Source organism: Anomaloglossus baeobatrachus, chromosome 6 (genome assembly GCF_048569485.1).
Source record: "Anomaloglossus baeobatrachus isolate aAnoBae1 chromosome 6, aAnoBae1.hap1, whole genome shotgun sequence".
Taxonomy (NCBI): Eukaryota; Metazoa; Chordata; class Amphibia; order Anura; family Aromobatidae; genus Anomaloglossus; species Anomaloglossus baeobatrachus.
Genome location: NC_134358.1, coordinates 179678532 through 179700682, shown reverse-complemented (window position 1 = coordinate 179700682; position 22151 = coordinate 179678532). Strand labels below are relative to the sequence as shown.

The following is a 22151-nucleotide window of genomic DNA, read 5'->3' as shown; positions in this document are numbered from 1 at the left end:
AGTCACATGCGTTTTGCATTTTTTGCTGTCCGTCAAAAAACCGCTGATGTGAAAGTAGCCTCAGTCCTGCAGACATGGCACCCAGATGGAATAAGCAGGCTTATGTCGCTCCTTGTCGTCTTTCTGGTATCCACATAACAGCAAGGCTCTAGCTCTACATATTCAGGCCTTAGACAGTGAGTGGGAAAAATGGGATAATATACAGAGGGGCAGTGTATGTGAAGGATATTATACAGAGGAGCAGTGTGTGTGTGTATTATACCAAGGGGCAGTGTGTCAGAGATATTATATAGAGAGGCAGTGTGTGGGAGAGATATTCTACACAAGGGTAAAGTGTGTGGGGATATTATACATAGGGGCAGTGTGGGAGAGAGATAATGGAGAGGCGGTGTAGTGAGTGTTGTCTAGAAAGGGGTGGTGTATAGAGTTTATTATGGAGCGGGGCGGTGTAGGTAGTGTGTTATGGAGAGGGGCAGACGGTGTATTAATTTTCTGAGGGAAATACTTCATTTTCTGAACAACTTCAAGGGTGCTAACACTTTTGGCCAAGACTGTGTGTATGTCTCTCTCTCGAGATCTCTCTCTCTCTCCAGATATCTCTCTCTCTCCAGATATCTCTCTCTCTCCAGATATCTCTCTCCAATCTGCTCAGCTCTAATTGTTGGATCAAAATCTCCCATACAGAGCTATGGAAAACACCAGGCTGCACACTGGATAGGGTACTGGAAAATGTGATTTTTTTTTTTTTTACATACAAGAAAATCACTGTTGAAACAATTGTAAAAACTGGAAACTCTGACCAAACACCGATGAACAAAATGGATAATCCTTCCTGTACAACCCAATCAAAGCGTTTGTACCATTTCAACTTTACGCCCTATTGTATAGCCTGGTAGTTGTGACCTCACTAGCACCCTCAGTTAAGTCCTCTGGTGACACTGTATACACAGGTGGTTCATTGCATTGCACAATATTGCCCTGTGAACAGAAAGTCAGCCCTGACTTTCTTCCTATATCTTCGGGAATGACATCTTTCAAGGGCACATGCAGTACACCCCCTGACGAAGTCCCTAAAGCCGGAACACGCGTACTGTATTGGCGCCAGCACAAGGAGATGCCCCTAGGTACTGTATACGTTTCATTAACCCTCTGTCTATTGATATCTTCTTGATAGATTTGTATTCTTCAGTTAACCGCACATTGTCCTTACTTGGAGTCTTGTTGTCACAGGGGTCATCTGATTCACTTATATGATTGAATTTATTAACCCTCTGGTGCCACATGAGTGGTTGCATTCCTCTGCCCTTGCTGTGTTGCCTTCTTAATCACTATTTTGTCACTTTGTTTTTTTAATCTCCTTAAATAAAAATAACTCTTTATTCTGGCTATATGCTTTGTTTTTTTTCCTGAGGGTATAAATTGCAGAGGCGCACCATGCAGAGGGGTTTTTATTTGCGTGAAATGAACAGAATCCCTCAACACGACAGGGAGAATTTTTGACAACACCAAGTGCGATGTGGATTTGGGCCACAAGGTATACAAAAAAGTAAAAGCAGGGCAATTTAATGGCAACCTTTGAAGGTAAAATAAGTCAATGTAATAACCTTTAATTTAACATGTTCTTTAGAGACCATTAATGTTCTACCCTTCACTGGGGCTGGAAAATGTTGGCCACTTTCACTAATTCATAATAGAATTATCTTTTTTTCTTTTGTTTGTAAAATAAATGTACACAGACTGTCCATTTGCTTTCTGAACAGGACCAATAAAATTTATTAAACAATATATTTACATAGTTATATACAAATTTTTGTAAATATTAAAATAGAACATTTACAATTTTAGAGCTTTCATTCAAAGTTTTTATTTTTCTTAAAAAATAGGCTCGTTTGAGTCCAAAGTCTAACAAGGATTCATTATTTTGTCTGTTTTTAAATTCGAACAAAAAAAATAATCTGCTCATGATAACGCTGTTCGGCAGCAGGCTAGCGTGACTTGCATTAAATGGTCTTGGATGTGATGTGGTACAAGTGCTGAACTGCGTGGTGCATGCAAAACCTTTATCCAGAAACCTTTCCAAGGCCATGAACATGCCTTACTGAAACACGTACAAGTACAACACGTTACGAGTAAAAACAGAACCTAAAAGACAACGACTTTGGTCCATTAAAACATCAGACATAGGCTTCCACATAAAATATCTATTTTTGTACAGCTCGGGATTGTTAATTACAATACTATGTACAAAATGCACAGAAATATATACACGTATAAAATAAGTTATTTAAAATAAGACAATATTACATTTGTATGAATTTCACACATTGTCTTCCTAAGATGTGATCGATTCAGAGCTTTTTACGTTTCCGCTGCATTACACTTCATGATAGCTGGGTATAGGATGGAACGTTAACCCTTGCTGTTGTTGGACACGTTCCTGCATTGCACATTTAGCTAGATCCCTATGGCACTCATTGGAAAAGCTATGCAGTGAACTGTAATGCATTGGTGTGCAAAACACAGGTACCAATAGTAGCAGAATAACATGGACCATCGTCCAAGTGGAGGTCACCTCGGGCTTCTTGCTACTATTCTGAAGCAGCTTCCTGATCTGCCAGCTATACGCTTCCATTTTGCTGCTGACAGTGAGATTACTGTAGTAAAATGCTTTTTTTCTTTTCTATGATTAAATATATTTATATAAAATAATTTCTAGAAGCGCATCCTCAGCCACAAGTTCCTGAAAGACCCAGAGGCTGTGTGCGCATGTAAGCTCTTTGACATTCCCCTTAAGAAACAGTGCAGGTTTTCCTCACAGAGGCTGTGCCCTCCCATGATCTTCAAACTAATGGTCTGCAGTTAAAAACATACAGAAGTGCAGTCTATGGAAGAAGCTGCAGAATAGATGATCATATAGGCGTCAGTTCAAAGTCATCGTTGACCTCCACAAGTGGAACGTAGAATTCCTGAATCTCATAAATGCTGACAGATTTGTATGTGGCCGGATCCAGTTCTTGTAGCTTCAGCTGCCACTCTAACCTCTGAACGGCATTGAGCGCTGCTGCTTCGTGCTGCTGTCTCATGAGCAAACATGTCTGCAGACAGAAGAGTTGAGTTAGGAAACTTTTCAATGCGAGAAGAATCATAGAGGCATCATTTATATAAAGTTATTTCTATAAAAAAAAAAAATATAAAAAAACAAGAAAAAATTGCAGCTGAATATTTTTTTTTTTTTTTTTTTTTTAAACATTGACGTCTATGGAAAACTGAGCCATTAAATAGTCATCCGTATTCCTTGCATTTGAAATGGATTTGTTTTGGCTTACTGCATCAGTTTTAAATGGATGATAACTTGATAGTTCACATGGATCCATTTCAAATGGAAGGAAAACGGATCCATAGACTTCAATGATCCAAAAATTATAGTTTTTTAGCGGGATAAAAACTAAGTGATCACTGATTGCTGCTGGATCTGTTTCAAACAGATTATTACTGGGGAAGTGAACTTCTACTTACTTGCACTCACTGGGTCTATTTTTGACACTGCACTGCTGCTCTGGGTTGTCTTGGTCTACGCTGATATCATTTGGACAGCATTGCAGCTAACCAGTGAGATCAGCGGCTTTGTGCCTACTGTTTTGCACTGGTACCCAACAAACTTCAAAGAGAAAACTCTTCTTTTCTAATCATGCACAACATTTTACTAAAGGGGTTGGTGAAAATATGGCAGTTACTCCCCAGTGAGTGGGAAGTTTTTCCTATCTAATGGACCCTTGTCAAAGCCCAGCGAAACACTCGTTGGGTCCCGCTCCTGGCATCTCTGGGTTAACACTCTGTTACTTATCTACTCTGCTTTCTGTACAATTGTATACTGGTTCTGAGGAAGTGTTTTCCGTGATCTACTACTATTGTGTGGAAATGTTCTCGTAGATTCACCATTGTTGTGATTTATTCAATTTATAGTGACAATCTATAGATCACCCTCTATGCTTTCTGGTTGTTTTCCGTTTATTACCTAAATTTAATGTATAACCCTTGTTTCTAGAACCTTTTATACATATACAATATTTATCTTTTGCTGTGTTTATTATATATTTATTCCCTTAATATATTTGTTTACTTTATTTATGAACTGTAGATGGGATATATATATTTTGTACATCACGGTGGTGCGTTTAAGTATAGGTTTCTCATATATCCAATACACAGCATATTTATTATGCATAGTATTCTAAACCAATGGATAGGAAATAAAGTGGTACAATCAATTAATATCAACTAATATGCCTAAAAAAGCAGCACTAAAAGAAAACAAATCTAAAAAAATAAACCAAAAATGAAGAGGTGAAAGGAAAGGTCACTTTATAATAACAGGTTTTGAGGGTCATGGATTTACGGTACTTTTTAAGTATTACTGGTTCTCCTCCATGTTAGTGTCCCCTTCCTCACAGAAATCTGTCCTGTTCGATTCATGTTGGGAAACTATTTTTCAATTCCAGGCGGCTGATGGACAAGTCCGGTCACATGCTCCTCCAACCGCAATCATTTTTAGAATAGGAGGCCTAAGCAGTCTGCAGGGAAGAATGCACTAACAAGTAGAGGAGGAGAAGCTGTAATACTTCTATATTAGTAAGTGCCACAAAAACATGTCCCCAACACGTGTTAAAATAAAGGGGTTGATCATTTTTTATCCAAGATAAATTTAGAATAAATGATGCAGCCGAGTGGTAGAATGAATGCGCATTGTAACAATACCTTTAATTTATCAAATTTATCATCAACATCATGAAGCCACGACATGAACTGCCTGGCATTGAATCTGTCCCGTACAGATGCTTTCCCATCTTCTGTCTGCAACAGAGGAAAATATTAAGAATCAATATGAGTAAAGAGAGAAGAACACAGATCATAGGAGACCATGACATTTCAGGAAACCATTGTATATCATCTGTATTCACTGCAACAAAATGGCTTTTGCATTGCAAATCTACCACCGCAGCTTCACTTGGAATTTCTAAATACTGAATAATAATAATAAAAAAAATTAGGTATAAGTTGCATTGTTAATGTTCAAAAGCTTTAAGCTTCAGAATTTCATCCCTTTATAGCTCTTTCAAGGTCTGTGCTGCACACTGTGCAGAAATGTCTGAGATCTTCACAGAGCGCCACTCACTGTCTAAGGCCTAAATATGTAGAGCTGGAGCCTTGCTGTTATGTGGATACCAGAAAGACAAGGAGCAACATAAGCCTGCTTATTCCATCTGGGTGCCATGTCTGCAGGACTGAGGCTGCTTTCACATTAGCGGTTTTTTGACGGACAGCAAAAAACGCAAAACGCATGTGACCGGATCCTTGACAAATGCGTTGTCATTTTATTGCATTTTCAACGGAATTGTGGTAAGATGCATTCACATGCAGTTGCGTGCGGTACAGTCAGGATCCATTGACTTGCAGTATTTTAACTTTTTTTTAAAAACGCTACTTGTAGCGTTTTTGAGCTGCGTCCAAATACTGCATGTCACTGGATCCTGACTGCACGCAACCGCATGTGAACGGTGGTATGCCGATAGAAAGGATCCCGTTTGCTCTACTGAGCATGCCCAGAAACCAACCTGGTGTGATCAGAGTCCCTGTCCCTCCCCTCACCCTTCCACAGCGGCGTGTGCATTTGCAGGCTGTCAGGTTGAGTTCCACTGACTCCTGATCACATGACTCCAATGCCCGCCCATAAACTGCAAGTGAAAGGATCCTGTAAAATAACACTTGTGTTTGCATGCGTTCAACAGGATCCAGTCATATGCGGTTTGCGTTTTTTTTTACGTCCATCAAAAAAACGCTGATGTGAAAACAGCCTGACCTTTATAGAATAATTCTCTGTTCACCAAATGGCGTACTTGCCACCCTATGTTTGCCAGAAGAGTGTCCATGTGGCAGTCATCGGACCAGTGTATAAAAGAGGTGAAGAGTTAAGGCTGCTTTACACGGTACGACCGATTGTGCAATTTCACAATCGATCGTACCCGCCCCCGTCCTTTTTGCGTCACGGGCAAATCGCTGACCGTGTCGCACAAAGTCGGTAACCCCCATCACACGTACATAGCATGCCCCTTTTGGCGTACTAACATGTTAATGAATACACAGCAATGCCGCACATACCTCACTGTTCATGGCGGCCGGTGGAGGATGGATGCACCCTGCACATGATCCCGAGTCCTCAGCCCTTCTAGTAATGCGCACTGTACCTCACTGAAGCCGGGAAGCTTATACCCGGCATCAGTTTAGTACACAAGATTCGAAGCCTGGGGTACTCCGGATCGTCCTGCGCACTGCGAAGCCATCCTCCGCCGGCTGCCATGAACAGTGAGCTATGTGCGGCATCGCTGCGTATTCATTAGCATATTAGTATGCCCACATGGACGTGCTAGCATGCTATGTGGGCCAACTAGCTAAGGGGAGAAACGCCCTTGGGACTAGTCCCCGCCCTCATTAGCTTAAGATAAAGAGATCTTTAGAAAAAGTATTTCTAAAGATCTTTTATTTATGATAGTGTATACAGGGACTGCTAGGCAGGGATTAGCAATATACACCCAGAACTGCATATTGCACCTGACAGGTTCCCTTTAAGGTAAAAACAAGCTGCAAAAGGCAAAACACAGTGAATAATAAAAACGCCATAAATTAGAAAAAAAACAGGAAAATTTTGCTTCAGTTTTGTAACGTAGTGCATTTCATCAGCTTCATTTTTTTTATATCAAATGTTGGATGAGAGTCTAGTAATAAAACTGGGGAAAGTCTATTGAAATGATTAATCTCAATTTAATGGTCAAAGTTTACTTTACTATTTAGGACCAGAGCCATCAGGAACAATTTTTCAATGTGCAATATTCCCCATTTAATGTAAATTGAAAGGAAAAGTTCAGGCAGTGTTTTTTCAATAATATGCCTAAAGGTCCAGTCACACTAAGCAACTTACCAGCGATCCCAACAACGATAGGGATCGCTGGTAAGTTGCTAGGAGGTTGCTGGTGAGATGTCACACTGCGACGCTCCAGCGATCCCACCAGCAACCTGACCTGGCAGGGATCGCTGGAGCGTGGCTACATGAGTTGCTGGTGAGCTCGCCAGCAACCAGTGGCCAGCCCCCAGCGCCGCGTGGAAGATGCTGCGCTTGGTAACTAAGGTAAATATCGGGTAACCAACCCGATATTTACCTTGGTTACCAGCGCACGGAGCTACACGTGCAGAGAGCAGGGAGCAGCGCACACTGAGCGCTGGCTCCCTGCTCTCCTAGTACAGCACACATCGGGTTAATTAGCCGATGTGTACTGCAGCTACACGTGCACAGAGCAGGGAGCAACGCACACCGCTTAGCGCTGGCTCCTTGCTCTCCTAGTTACAGCACACATCGGGTTAATTACCCGATGTGTGCTGCAGCTAAATGTGCACAGAGCAGGGAGCAGCGCACAATGCTTAGCGCTGGCTCCCTGCTCTCCTAGCTACAGCACACATCGGGTTAATTAACCCGATGTGTCCTGCAGCTACATGTGCACAGAGCAGGAGCCGGCACTGACAGTGAGAGCGGCGGAGGCTGGTAACAAAGGTAAATATCGGGTAACCAAGGACAGGGCTTATTGGTTACCCGATGTTTACATTGGTTACCAGCCTCCGCAGAAGTCGGCTCCTGCTGCCTGCACATTTAGTTGTTGCTGTCTCGCTGTCACACACAGCGATCTGTGCTTCACAGCGGGACAGCAACAACTAAAAAATGGCCCAGGACATTCAGCAACAACCAACGACCTCACAGCAGGGGCCAGGTTGTTGCTGGATGTCACACACAGCGACATCACTAGCAACGTCACAAAAGTTGTTCGTTAGCAGCGATGTTGCTAGCGATGTTGCTTAGTGTGACGGGGCCTTAATACAAGCCTCAGGGAGATCAAGAGGGATTCATAAAATATGAGAGAACCCCTCTAAAAGGTTTTCTTTACTTAAGTGCAATATATAGATCTCTCTCTCCACGTACGCGTGCACAAGCGAAAAAAAAATATTCAATCCCTTCCCGATTTCTTTTTCTCTTCTATATGACACACAAATGATTCAGGTCACAAAACAAATGTAACCCTTCACCCCCAGTCTGCTGTCACCTTCATGACCAGTACATTTTCCCTGTTCTGACCAATGTCACTTTAGGAGGTTATAACTCTGGAACACTTATACGGATCCTGGTGATTCGACCATTTTTTTTTTTTGGTGACATACTGTACTTCATGTTAGTGGTAAATTTAGGATGATATTTTTTACATTTATTTGTGAAAATATCGGAAATTTGGGGAAAATGTGACTATTTTCAAACTTTGAAATTGTATGCCCATAAATCTGTTATGTCACACAAAAGAGTTAAACATTTCCCATATGTCTACTTTACATCAGTACAATTTTAGAAACTATTTTTATTTCTTATTAGAAAGGTTCAAAGTTATTCAGCAATTTCTAATTTCTCCAACAAAATTTAAAAAAAACCCCAACCTTTTTTCAGGCCCACATCACATTTAAAGAGACAGAGGCCTAGGTGACCTAAAACACCCAAAAGTGACAATTCTAAAAACTGCACCCCTCAAACTGCAGAAAACCACATCCAGGAAGTTTAACAACAGTCTAGGTGCTTCACAATAACTAAAGACAAATTAAGCGGGCTCTTGTCCCTACAACAATGCCAAACATGTGGACGTTAACTGTAGTTTTAGGCACACTGTGGTGGTCAGAAGATGGGGGGGCGGCATTTGAATTTGCGAGGAGATGGTTTTGCTGGATTTCTTTTTTGAGGGGGGAACCAGATCCTTTGTGTTACCAGTAACATTGAAGGCCCCCTATATTTCTGTTAACAGATGACGGACCTGAGTGGGGAATTGTGTTTTGGTGGGCTGAGTTGAATGCTCTTTGGTGATTTGGACACAGAACATGTTTGATCAGTTCACATTTATCCTGTCCTTTATGCTGAGCACTAACCTTGGGGTTGCCTTCTACATTTCTGAAATACAAGATTCAGATGAAACCAACTGATCCATTCACTATGATTAGGCAGCAGAGTTACTCAGGATTCTCTGTTCAGTGGTGTCCGTCTTTTCAATGGTGCACAAAATTGTTAATGATCGCACTTTTGTGCACACCTAAAACGATTGATACCATTGCACCACAGGCCATACCGGAGTTCAAAAAGACATTCTCGATCTCACTGTTCTCTACAGAAGGCCGCAGCTGCTCGTACCCACAATCAGGGTTCAGGGCGCTGCAAACTTTCACTCTGTTCTCCCCACAAGCATAAATTGACATGCCACAGATCGGAAGCTGCTTCCGATGTCTGTTTACACAGCAGAAAAAAAGCAGCACAGTGGCCATGGGATTTCTATAAATCCCAACCACTGTGCTTGTACTATACAAACAAACACAGCATTTTGGAAGCAGCGAAAACACGCCATCCAAAACTCTGCTATTCCCGAGCGTGGGCATGCACCCTTACACGTAATCATGGGTGTAAGTGCTCAGTGTGGAGCGCAGGATAAATAAGAGCCACGCCGTCCTGTGAGCTTTGGGAGGCAAAATGAACAAATCAAAATCACTTGAAGAATTGGCTTTATTATTTTTTATGCAGTTTATCTTGTGCTATAAGTGATTAGGTGGTTTTATTAGTCTGGCCAGTACTAGTGATGGGCAATTGGGGTAATCTTAAAGGTTCATGACAGCTCACAGCTGCCACTAAGCCCTAGATTAGTAATGGGAGGAGTCTATGAGACCCCCCCATTACTAATCAGTAAGTGAAAAGAAATAAACACAAATACTGAACTTTTTGGAAGGTGTATTAAATCTGGAATAGAAGTAACACATTTCAGAAAAGGATCATCATATTCAAACAGTAAAATATAGTGGTGGTAGTGGGATGGTATGGGGCTGTCTTGCTACTTCAGGACCTGGACGACTTGCTGTGGTAAGTAGAACCCTGAATTCTGCGGTCTACCAAAAAATTCTGAAAAAGAATGTCTGGCCATCTGTTCGTGACCTCAAGCAGAAGCGAACTTGGGTAAAGCAGCAGGACAATAAGCCAAAAATACCAGCAAGTCCACTTCTGAATGGCTTAATAAAAACAAAAGACTTTGGAGTGGCCTATTCATAGTCCTGACCTTAATCTGATTGAGATGCTGTGGCATGACCTTAAAAAGGCTGTTCATGCTCTGAAACAATCCAATGTGGCTGAATTACAACAATTCTGCAAAGATGAGTGGGACAAAATTCCTCAAGAACGTTGTAAAAGACTCACTGCCAGTTATCGCAAATGCTTGATAGCAGTTGTTGCTGTTGCTTAAGCTGGGTTTACACACTGCAACATCGCAAAGGACATCGCTGTAACGTCACCGGTTTTGTGACGTAACAGCGACCTCCCTAAGTCTCTGTTGAGTCGCTGGTGAGCTGTCAAACAGGCAAACCTGGCCAACAACGCAACAGCGATCCGGACCTGCAGAGCGACCTAGCTGGTTGTTGGGGACGTTGATAAGCAGCTTTTTGAAAGGGAAGTTGCTAACAAAGTCGCTGCAAAGTCTTTCACACACTGAAACTTTCTAGCTATGCATGCTGCACAGCGGGAAACAAAGGACCTAGGAATGGTCCTGAACGATTTGTAGCGATCAGCAACTTCACAGCAGGGGCCAGGTCGCTGATGTGTTTCACACACTGCAACATCGCAAACGACATCGCTATTGCGTCACAAAACCGGTGACGTTACAGCGATGTCGTTTGAGATGTTGCAGTGTGTAAACCCAGCTTTAGAGTAGCCCAACCAGTTATTAGGTTTAGGGGTCAATTACAAGTTTCACACACAGGGCCCTTTAGGTTTTTTTTTCCTTTTAGTAATAAAAGACTTTCTTTTATACATTGTATTTTGTATTTACTTGTGTTATCTTTGTCTAATATTTAAATTTGTTTGGTTATCTGAAACATTGAGGTGTGACAAACATGAAAAGAATAAGAAATCAGGAAGGGGCAAACACTTTCACATCACTGTATATACATACACACAGTATATCCCAAAGTGAGTATATCCCTCACATTTTTGTAAATATTTTATAACACCTTTTCATGGGACAAAACTGAATATCTGACACTGATACAATGTAAAGTAGTCAGTGTACAGCTTGTGTAACAGTGTAAATTTGGTGTGCCCTCTAAATAACTCACACAACCAATAATGTTTAACCCACTGGCAACAAAAGTTAGTACACCCTAAGTGAAAATGGCCAAATTGTGCCCAATGAGCCACTTTCCGTGCCTAGTGTCATGTGACTCAGTGTTACAAGGTCTCAGGTGTGAATGTGGATCATGTGTGATAAATTTGATATCATCACTCACACAATCTCTCATACGTGTCACTGGAAGTTTAACATGGCTCCTCATGGGAAAGAATTCTCTGAGGATCTGAAAAAAAGTAAATAAATTGTTGCTCCACATAAAGGTGCCTTAAGGCTGCTTTACACGCAGCAACATCGCTAGCAATGTCGCTGGTGAAAGCACCCGCCCCCGTCTGTTGTGCGTCACGGGCAAATCGCTGCCCAACATTGCTAGGACCCGTCACACTATACTTACCTGTCTAGTGACGTCGCTCTGGCCAGCGAACCGCCTCCTTTCTAAGGGGGCGGTTCGTTCGGCGTCACAGTGGCATCACTAAGCGGCCGCCCAATAGAAGTGGAGATAAGCGGGCCGAACATCCCGCCCACCTTCTTCCTTCTCATTGCAGGCGGCCGCAGGTACGGTGATGGTTCTCGTTCCTGTGGTGTCACACATAGCGATGTGTGCTGCCGCAGGAACGACAAACAACCTGCGTCCTGCAACAATAATCGAGAAAGGAAGGACGCGTCAACGATCAACGATTAGGTAAGTAATTTTGATCGTTAACGGCCGTTCGTGAGTTCCACACGCAACGACGTCGCTAACAAGGCCGGATGTGCGTCACGAATTCAGTGACCCCAACGACATCTCGATAGCAATGTCGTTGCGTGTAAAGCGGCCTTTAGGCTATAAGAAGATTGCCAACTCCCTGAAACTGAGCTGTAGCACGGTGGGCAAGACCATGCAGAGATTTAACAAAACAGGACAGGCCTCTCCATGGCTACCAAAGAGGTTGAGTGAACATTCTCAGCATCATATCCAGAGGTTGTCTCTTCAGAATAGATGTATGAGTGCTATCAGCATTACTGCAGAGGTTAAAGGGTTGGGGGTGTCAGCCTGTCTGTGCTCAGTCAATACGACGCACACTGTATCAAATTGGTTTGCATGTCTATCGTCCCAGAAGGAAGCCTCTTCTAAAGATGATGCATAAGAAAGGCAGCAAACAGTATTCTAAAGACAGATTAAGGACATGGATTACTGGTACCATGTCCTGTGGTCTGATGAGACAAAGATAAACTTATTAAGTTCAGATGATCTCAAGCATATGTGGCGGCAACTAGGTGAGGAGTACAAAGACAAGTGTGTCTTGCCTACAGTCTGTGGCATTGATGTATACGAGGGGCTACTGATAAGTCTTTGGCTTTACCCAGAGAGAAACGAGATAGGATGATGAAACTTTACATTTATTCCACATACTCTCCACTGATGGCAACACACTTCTTACAAATCGGTATTTCAAGTTCTGTAAGCCTAGCTAAAAGAAGGATTTCGGTTGTGCTTCAAACCAGGCATCCGTAGCAGCCATGGCATCAGAAATTATGTGAAATTTGGTACCCTTGAGGTGTTTAAGGTTTGGAAACAGATGATAGTGGGACGGAGCTAAATCTGGTGAATAAGGAGGGTGGTTAACCAGCTGGAAGCCCAGCTCTGTCAGTTTTGCTGTGGTCGCTTGTGCAGTGTGAGCGGACGCGTTGTCTTGCAGGAACAAGATTCCTTTGGAGAGCTTGCTGCACCTTTTGGTCTTCAGAGCTGCATTCAATTGGTCCAAACGTTCAATGCGATACCTTGCATTGATGGTGGAACCGTTTTGAAGGTAGTCCACTAGCAGCATGCCCTCCTTGTCCCAGAACACAGACAAGATCACCTTAGTGGCTTAGTTTGCACTCTGAACTTCTTTGGACGAGGAGAACCACTGTGCCTCCACTCTTTTGACTTCACCTTGTTTTCAGGGTCATACAAATAAATCCAGGTCTCATCCATAGTGACCAGTCGATCCAGGAAGTTCTTCTCAATCTAGAAATGCTAACAAATGGACCGGGAAGTTTTCACTAGTATGCTTCTCTGATTTGTTGACAAACATTTGGAGACCCACTTTGCAGATAGCTTCCTCATGACCAAATGTTCATGGATAATGACACACACTCACACGTTCACGGGAAATCCCCATGATGTCTGCTATTGCTTTAGCTGAAATTCGTCGATTCTCCAGTATGAGGTTGTGCACAGCAGCAATTATCTCCGGAACAACCACCACTCTTTGTCATCCAGGACGTGCCTCATCATTGGTGCTGAAGTGGCCAGTTATAAATTTGGTAACCCAGTTCTTAACTGTGGAATATGAAGGGCCCCAAAGTCTGCGACATATCCCCATGAATATCCTTTGCGGACTTTCTTTGCAGAAACAAGAATTTTATCACTCCTCTGCTCTCAGTTGCTGTGAATATCGCATTAGACTTCACCATATTGTTTTCCCACATGCGTAGAACACTGTTGCCATATGCAACAAACAAAATTTTGAAAACATATATTAGACACATAATGCTTTCATGTGATATAACATTAGTTACCATAGAAACAAAAAAAAGATCACAAATCGAAAGACTTTCAGCAGCCCCTCGTATAGAACAAGTGATCTGACTTTTGCAGGTTCAAGTCTCCTAAGGGGACTATTAAATACTGTACAAAAGTAGAAATAAAATATTATATATATATATATATATATATATATATATATATATATATATATATATATAAATATATAATGAAATATAAAAGTTGAAATCACCCCTCTTACCACATGATAGATTGTCCATTTTCTATCAAAATCTAGAACAAAACTAAAGGGAACCAATCACCAGGATTTTTGTATATAAGCTAAAGCCATAGTCAGCTATACTGGCATATAAGCTAAAGCCATATAGCTTGTATATAAGCTAAAGCCATATAGCCAAGTGCTATACTGGCACTATCAGGCTGATTCTATACATACCTGTAGTGGTCATCTCAGATGTTTAGGTTTTGAAATCCAAAAAAGTTTATAAAATTAGCTGCTTGTTGAGTGACAGTTGCAATGCAGCAGCTAATATATTTATAGTTATCCCCTCCCTGTTAGAATTAGCATTATACAATATATTATACATATATTATACAAACAATTCACTTTGTTGGAGGACCTGTGGGAGGTCATACTCATGTAACCTGGTATCCAGCTTTGTTGGCTGAGGAAACCGCCCCTTGTGGTCACATGGGTATGACCTCACAGGTCCTGCAACAGACAGTGAATCGTTTTATGCTAATTCTAACAGAGTGAGAGGATAACTATAAATATATTATCTGCTCCCCTGTAACTGCCACTCAACAAGCAGCTAATTTTATAAACTTTACTTTTTTGGATTTAAAAAAAATACACATCTGAGCTGTCTACTACAGGTATGTAGAGAATCAGCCTGATAGTGCCAGTATAGCACTGGCTTTAGGTTATATACGAAAATCCTGGTGATTGGTTCCCTTTATTACAGCGAAACAAGAAAAAAACAAAAACCAGAATTGCAATTTTTCTGCTGCCACAATAACAAAAAAAAAATAAAAAATTAACAACAGGCATCAAAACATCATATATTATAACTAATTACCTTTACTTTTCTTTTTTCATCCACATCACGGAGCCCACTGTAAAACTGTCCTGTGGTTATCTATTTGGAGAAAGATTGATGGAAAGTAATTTTTGGCCCAGTTGAACACATTTTTCTGATTTATTACAGTCTCAAATATTTCCATGTCACATTCTCAAATAATGATACCATCGTTTAATTCCTACAAGACCTTCAGGATGAATATTTCAGAATTTTAGAATTCAACATAGACCATCATCATATGCATCGGTACGGAGAGGCGTGTGCTGCAATATATGCAGCCTTTTGACAGCCTTTGGTGATTGTGCTGTAATTTGATCTCGTCTCCTCATGAACACCAGTCAATAAATGGGGTGAAACGCATCGAGGCTTTGTTACTTACTCTTAAGCTGGGGCCACACGGGGACTACTGCGATCCCCTTGCATGAGACTCGGCTCGTGCTGGCAGTACAGCAGAGCCGAGTGTCATGCGTGTGTCATGCGTGTGTCCTTGCAACTGAGGTCCGTTCGTGCGAGCAGACCTCAGCTGAGGGGGGCGGGCCGGCACTCAGGAGGGGAGGGAGGGATTTCTCTCCCTCTCTCCTGCGTAGCCGGCTATAGCCATTCTCGCACTGCACTAGCAGTACACCGGTGTACCGCGAGTGCAGTGCGATTTTTCTCTCGCCCCATTCACTTGAATGGGTGCGAGAGAAAGAGTCTCAGCTTACAATCGCAGCATGCTGCGATTGTTTTCTCGGTCCGATTAGGGCTGAGAAAATAATCGCTCATGTGTGCTGACACACAGGCTAGAATTGGTCCGAGGGGAATGCGATGTTTTATCGCACTCCACTCGCACCGATTTTCTCGCCGTGTGGCTTAGGCTTTATTTTGACTAAGGACTATGGAGAGCCTGGGTATCACATTAAGGCCTAAGCCACACGGCGAGAAAATCGGTGCGAGTGGAGTGCGATAAAACATCGCATTCCCCTCGGACCAATTCTAGCCTGTGTGACAGCACACATGAGCGATTATTTTCTCAGCCCTAATCGGACCGAGAAAACAATCGCAGCATGCTGCGATTGTAATCCGAGACTCTTTCTCTCGCACCCATTCAAGTGAATGGGGCGAGAGAAAAATCGCACTGCACTCGCGGTACACCGGTGTACTGCCAGTGCAATGCGAGAATGTCTATAGCCGGCTACACAGGCGAGAGGGAGAGAAATCCCTCCCTCCCCTCCTGAGTGCCGGCCCGCCCCCCGCAGCTGAGGTCTGCTCGCACGAACGGACCTCAGTTGCAAGGACACAAGCATGAGACTCGGCTCTGCTGTACTGCCAGCACGAGCCGAGTCTCATGCAAGGGGATCGCAGTAGTCCCCGTGTGGCCCCGGCCTAAGAGAGAGAATATTGCTGAAGGGCATTTGACCTGAATACATTTCAGATAAGTGATTCCTCTTTTTTTGTTCCCTCTGATGTCAAATGATATGACCCTATAAGCCCTGCTTGATAGGAAGGGAGGGACATCATAGGAGGGAAAGACGCCGAGGAATGGGGGCACCACTTTACCTTTAGGGTGCCTGTAACGTAAGTTATATCTCCATTGGCAGGTAGGGGTTAGAGAGATTGAAAATCATTTAGAGTCTGCCCCTTCAGTAATATTGTCAAATTGATGCTCTGAAATTTTTTAAAAAAATGTTTCCTTGACAGGAACAATCTATTGATGCTGCCCCATGGTCCTGGAATTTTTTTTGGTGTGTTATTATTCCCGATGTGGGATGTTTAAAAATTTTAATAAGACTAAATAAAAGTGTTTTTATATATAGTAATTAAGGTAGCTTTGGAGGTTTATATTGGATGCACTACTTCTGTGAATTTGAATTTAAAGTGTTGTTTGATAATAACATATTTAGCAAAATAATAAGATTATAAACCACAGGAACTATTGAAGTAAAAAATTATTTATTTTGGACAAGCAGAAGAAACACCCCCCCCCCCCAAAAAAAAACACAACACTTCTCCTTTAAAACGTCATACAGTCTGATTCAGGCTGTGCGCATTTGGCACAGGTGCTTTGAATAATACTGCTGGCACATGTTCAGTTGTCCATATGCCCCCATTACTAGGGATGAGTAAACACTACAGTGGAGAAACGGGTGTCAGTGGGTGCTCTCGTCCGCTAACCCTACCGCCTTTAGAAAGACTGCATGGCCCAGGGTTCATCCCAACTGAACCCCCGACCTCCTTAACCGTGAGCGGAACACTACTCAGAGAACACAGGATGAGGGAATCACAATATTAAGACTTAATTGGATCCCCAAACAATTAATGGCATATGGCACATAACCAGCAAAACCACAGAAGTTTCTCCCCCTTCCGCTGGCTCACCAGGGATTAGAATGTCCGTGCCTCAGAGCTTTCAGGGCTACTTACTGCAAACCAGCAGCACCCCGCTTTCGGCGGGCACCCACCGAGAATGGAACAATGCCAGATTTAAGAAGCTGGCTGAGGGCTGCAAAGCCTGTAGTCAGGTGACGGGATTGTTCCAAGCTGGATTCCTTCCTTAGGTAGTCCTTGTTATCTCAACCAAATCCTTGCATTCGATGCTTAAGTCCATAAAGTATAATAATTCAGGTTCTGTTATGGCTTGCCATTCGGATCCGCACATCCAAGATTGGTATCATGTAGCAAGAGTCTACCCGGGCAATGGACAGTCCTCCTTCCTATACCCCTGAGCTCTCAATTCAGACCATTGGGGTCTTCACGACTGGTGGATTAGACTGGGCTCTTATTGACTAGATTTAAAGCCGTATACAAAATATCCCTAGTAGTAATGGTCTCTGGCATCTAGAAATACAATAGGAGATTCGCATAATTGATTTGTCTGGGTATCGGACCTTCACTGGCCAAGGCAATTACATGAGTCAAAAACAACTTTAACACTAGACTCCTAAGAGTCTTATAGAAACAATGAGGGGCTTATCCCCCGTTTATAAACAAACTATCAACATGTCTGGCTGAATTTTAAGAAACTTAACCCATGCTAGGCACTGACAGAGTCCATGTTGTCACAACTACTATTCTCAGTACTTGTAACGAGCATTTGGAAGCTCAGATGGGCACCATCTGAGTATAATAAAAATCAATGGGGAATTCAAGCATTTTTCTGGGAAATCTTCTGGAAAAATGTTTGCATTAACCATTGACTTACATTATGCTTGTACATGAGTCACGCCCATCCGAGCACTAATTGCTTGTTAAAAAGTACTATGAATAGTAGTGCTCGCTCATCACTACCCATTACTGGAGCTCAGGTCCATTCCCTACTTAAGGCCCAACTCTTATGAGCCAGAGAGAAGAGTAAACAAACATGCACAGATTGTGCGCTTGTGAATCCAGTTTATTCATGTATTACAATCGACAGCAACTTGAGTAGCCGCACGTATATACATTTTGAACCCGGGCGCGGGATCTTTTGAACCCGGGCGCGGGATCTTTTGAACCCGGGCGCGGGATCTTTTGAACCCGGGCGCGGGATCTTTTGAACCCGGGCGCGGGATCTTTTGAACCCGGGCGCGGGATCTTTTGAACCCGGGCGCGGGATCTTTTGAACCCGGGCGCGGGATCTTTTGAACCCGGGCGCGGGATCTTTTGAACCCGGGCGCGGGATCTTTTGAACCCGGGCGCGGGATCTTTTGAACCCGGGCGCGGGATCTTTTGAACCCGGGCGCGGGATCTTTTGAACCCGGGCGCGGGATCTTTTGAACCCGGGCGCGGGATCTTTTGAACCCGGGCGCGGGATCTTTTGAACCCGGGCGCGGGATCTTTTGAACCCGGGCGCGGGATCTTTTGAACCCGGGCGCGGGATCTTTTGAACCCGGGCGCGGGATCTTTTGAACCCGGGCGCGGGATCTTTTGAACCCGGGCGCGGGATCTTTTGAACCCGGGCGCGGGATCTTTTGAACCCGGGCGCGGGATCTTTTGAACCCGGGCGCGGGATCTTTTGAACCCGGGCGCGGGATCTTTTGAACCCGGGCGCGGGATCTTTTGAACCCGGGCGCGGGATCTTTTGAACCCGGGCGCGGGATCTTTTGAACCCGGGCGCGGGATCTTTTGAACCCGGGCGCGGGATCTTTTGAACCCGGGCGCGGGATCTTTTGAACCCGGGCGCGGGATCTTTTGAACCCGGGATCTTTTGAACCCGGGCGCGGGATCTTTTGAACCCGGGATCTTTTGAACCCGGGCGCGGGATCTTTTGAACCCGGGATCTTTTGAACCCGGGCGCGGGATCTTTTGAACCCGGGCGCGGGATCTTTTGAACCCGGGCGCGGGATCTTTTGAACCCGGGCGCGGGATCTTTTGAACCCGGGCGCGGGTTCAGGCGGATACAGACTTTTATAGTCTGGGTCCGTCCATCACTAGTCCTGAAGAATCTGATCCATCACTTGAATTGTTTGTAGGAAGTATGTTTTTCATGGTGTTTTTTTTTTGTTCTTTAAGTACTGGGAAAATAAGAAAAAAAAATTTGCATGATTTCTTTACCTGAGATTCCTGTGGGACGTTATACACCTCGGCATCCAGCAACACAGTGCAGGCACTGAAAGGCAGAGACTGATTGGCCAATGTCCTTGCTGCTCGGTAGTGTACGCGCAGAACTTCCTGTTCATTGGAAACTATAAGTTTCTCCTGAAAAATGAAGAGACATTTATTTTTCTTAGAAATGTTTAATTCTGATGTGCAACTTTAGGAGCATGTTGCTAGCTTATAGAAATCAGCAAAAATCTAACAAACTTCGATACAGGTAGATTTGCTCAACTCAGAGAGATTAAAATTCTTATAAAATTAAATGCAAATTAAATCTGCTGTAATGAAGAAAAATAAATAAATTTTATGCTCACATCCCCTTGGTCTTCCACATAACTGTCTTGCTGCCATTGTTCCTATTCTTTCTTTACCAGTTCGGTCTTCTTTCACTCGGAGTTTCCGGCAGGCGCTGCTGCCTTGGCACCAAGTGATCACATCAGCAGCAACGCTCACTGGAAGCCTGGAGCAAATAAAGACCGGACTGGAGAAGAGGAAGACCCTATTGGAAGGAGACAGGAATGGCGTCAGTGGGACAGGTATGCAGAAGGCAGAGGAGGGTTTTGTTTTTGGTTTGTTTTTTTTTTTTTTTAACTCCCTTCAAGCCCTTTAGAAACTGAATTTTTCGGGAAATTGGTAGCAAAGTTTATTAGTTTAGAATCGATTTGCTCATCTCTACTTTTTTCCCTTACCCTCTCAATGCTGTGTTGTAGGCGTAGCTTCATCCGTACCACCTCCTGCTGTCGAAACAGCTCTTTCAGTGGTTCAGACAAGGATGGAGGGGGTGTGATCTGTATAGTAATAAAAAAAAATAAATTATAAAATTTAAAAATCAGATAAAGTTAAAACAAAACAAAGATTGTAGCATTTGACCAGTATAGTATGCAAGTGGTTTGGATTAAAAAGAAAGGCAAAATTCTTAGATCTACAATTATTTCTTTCGTTTTTTTTGTTTTTTTTAAACAATGTTGAACCTAGGTGAAAACTGCATACACATGATAAAGCTCCCTGCAACCATTCTCTTATTAAGGCGTAATTATAAAACGTAATCAGCATTCAATTATTAGGATGTAACGCCTTGTTACGGATATATCAAGATAAGACTCATTTCTGAGCTTTAATTACTAAGCTTACAAAGAAATAAAATTATGTACAAGGCTGTCCCTAGTAAACTAGTTATGTCACTCAAAAAAGTTAATAAGTAACATTTCCCACATGTCTACATTTCATCAGCACCATTTTTGAACCATCATTTTTTTTCTTTAAGACGTTAGAAGGGTTCAATGTTTATCAGCAATTTCTCATTTTCCCAACAAAATAATTTTAGAGACCACATCTAATTTGAAGTGACAGAGGCCTAGGTGACAGAAAAAACTCAAAAGTGGCACCATTCTAAAAACTGCACCCCTCAAACTGCTCAAAACCACATCCAAGACGTTTATTAACCCTTTAGATGCGTCACGGGAACTAAAGCAACATAAAAGGAAAAAAAAATTACTTTTTCACAGACAAATTTTACTGTAGCCTCAAATTTTGTATTTTCACAAGGGTAACAGGAGAAAATGCACCATACAATTTGTTGTGCCATTTCAGACTATAGGGATACCCCACATGTGGTGGACAAGTACTGTTCGGGCGCACAGCAGGGCTCAGAAGGGAAGGAGCACTATTCGAGTTATGGAATGAAAAACTGGCTGGAATAGATGGACTACATATTGCATTTGTAAGAGCACCTGATGTGCATAAACAATGGAAACCCCCCACAAGTGACCCCAGTTTGGAAACTAGACCCCCTCAAGGAATTTATCTAGATGTTTGAAGCAACCCAAGGTGCTTCACAGAATCTTAGAGAATTGAGCCATAAAAATAAAAAAACAACACTTTCCCCCCCCACAAAAAAAAATGTTTTAGCTCCAAATTTAGTAAGTTCACATACTTACAGCAAATTTATGCTCAGTACGCAGATAAAACATATGTGGTGGAAAACTACTTTTTGGGTGCACAGCAGGGCTCAGAAGGGATGAAACGCTATTTTATTTTAGAAGGGCAAACTTTTCTGAAATAAATTGTTGACACGTTGTCATGTCTGCAGAGCTGCTGAGGTTCCAAAACAGAAACCCACCAAAAGTGACACCATTTTGGAAACTAGACCCTTGTTTAGGAGGGTGGTGAACATCCTGAACCCATTGGTGCTTTGCAGAGTTCTATAATATTAGGCCATGAAAATGACAATACTTTTTTTTAATGAAAATTATGCTAACAAGGCACAAATTTTTAATTTTTAGAAGGGTAAAAGGAGAATATAAATCAAACTGTATTATCCAATTTCTCCGGCAAGACCCCATGTGTGATCAGAAACTACTTTGGAGGCAAAGAACAAAGCTCGGAAGGAAAGCAGTGCCATATCGGAGTGCAGATTTGGCTGAAATAGTTTGCGGGTGCTGTAACATTTGCAAGGTCAAGAATTTATTTTATTTACACCGTTCACTGTGTGTTTTAAGTGATTAGACGGATATACTCTTTGGGTCAGCACGATTGCAGCTATATCAGATTATTGGTACCATTTTTCAGGCATATTTTTTATCACTTTATTCCAATTTTTGGGATATAAAATTAAGAAAATGCAGCAACTCATTTTTTATTTTACTTTTTTATGCTGTTTACCGTGTGGTAAAACTGATAAGACATTTTTATTCTTCTGGTCAGTATGGCTACAGTGATAGCACATTTATATATTTTTTATGTTTAACA

General features: G+C 42.5%; 1 protein-coding gene across 1 annotated transcript in view; it reads right to left on the bottom strand.

The window, feature by feature from the left end:
* Positions 1–1752: 1752 nt before the first annotated feature.
* Positions 1753–22151, bottom strand: part of ANKRD12 (ankyrin repeat domain 12) — a 177550-nt gene continuing 157151 nt past the window's right edge. The window contains exons 10-14 of the mRNA XM_075314537.1: positions 20093–20191; positions 19362–19505; positions 14847–14906; positions 4756–4851; positions 1753–3095 (exon numbers count right to left, since the gene is read on the bottom strand). Of these exons, the coding sequence (XP_075170652.1) occupies positions 2910–3095; positions 4756–4851; positions 14847–14906; positions 19362–19505; positions 20093–20191 (585 nt within the window). The 3' untranslated portion in view covers positions 1753–2909. The remainder of the gene's footprint in view (positions 3096–4755; positions 4852–14846; positions 14907–19361; positions 19506–20092; positions 20192–22151) is intronic.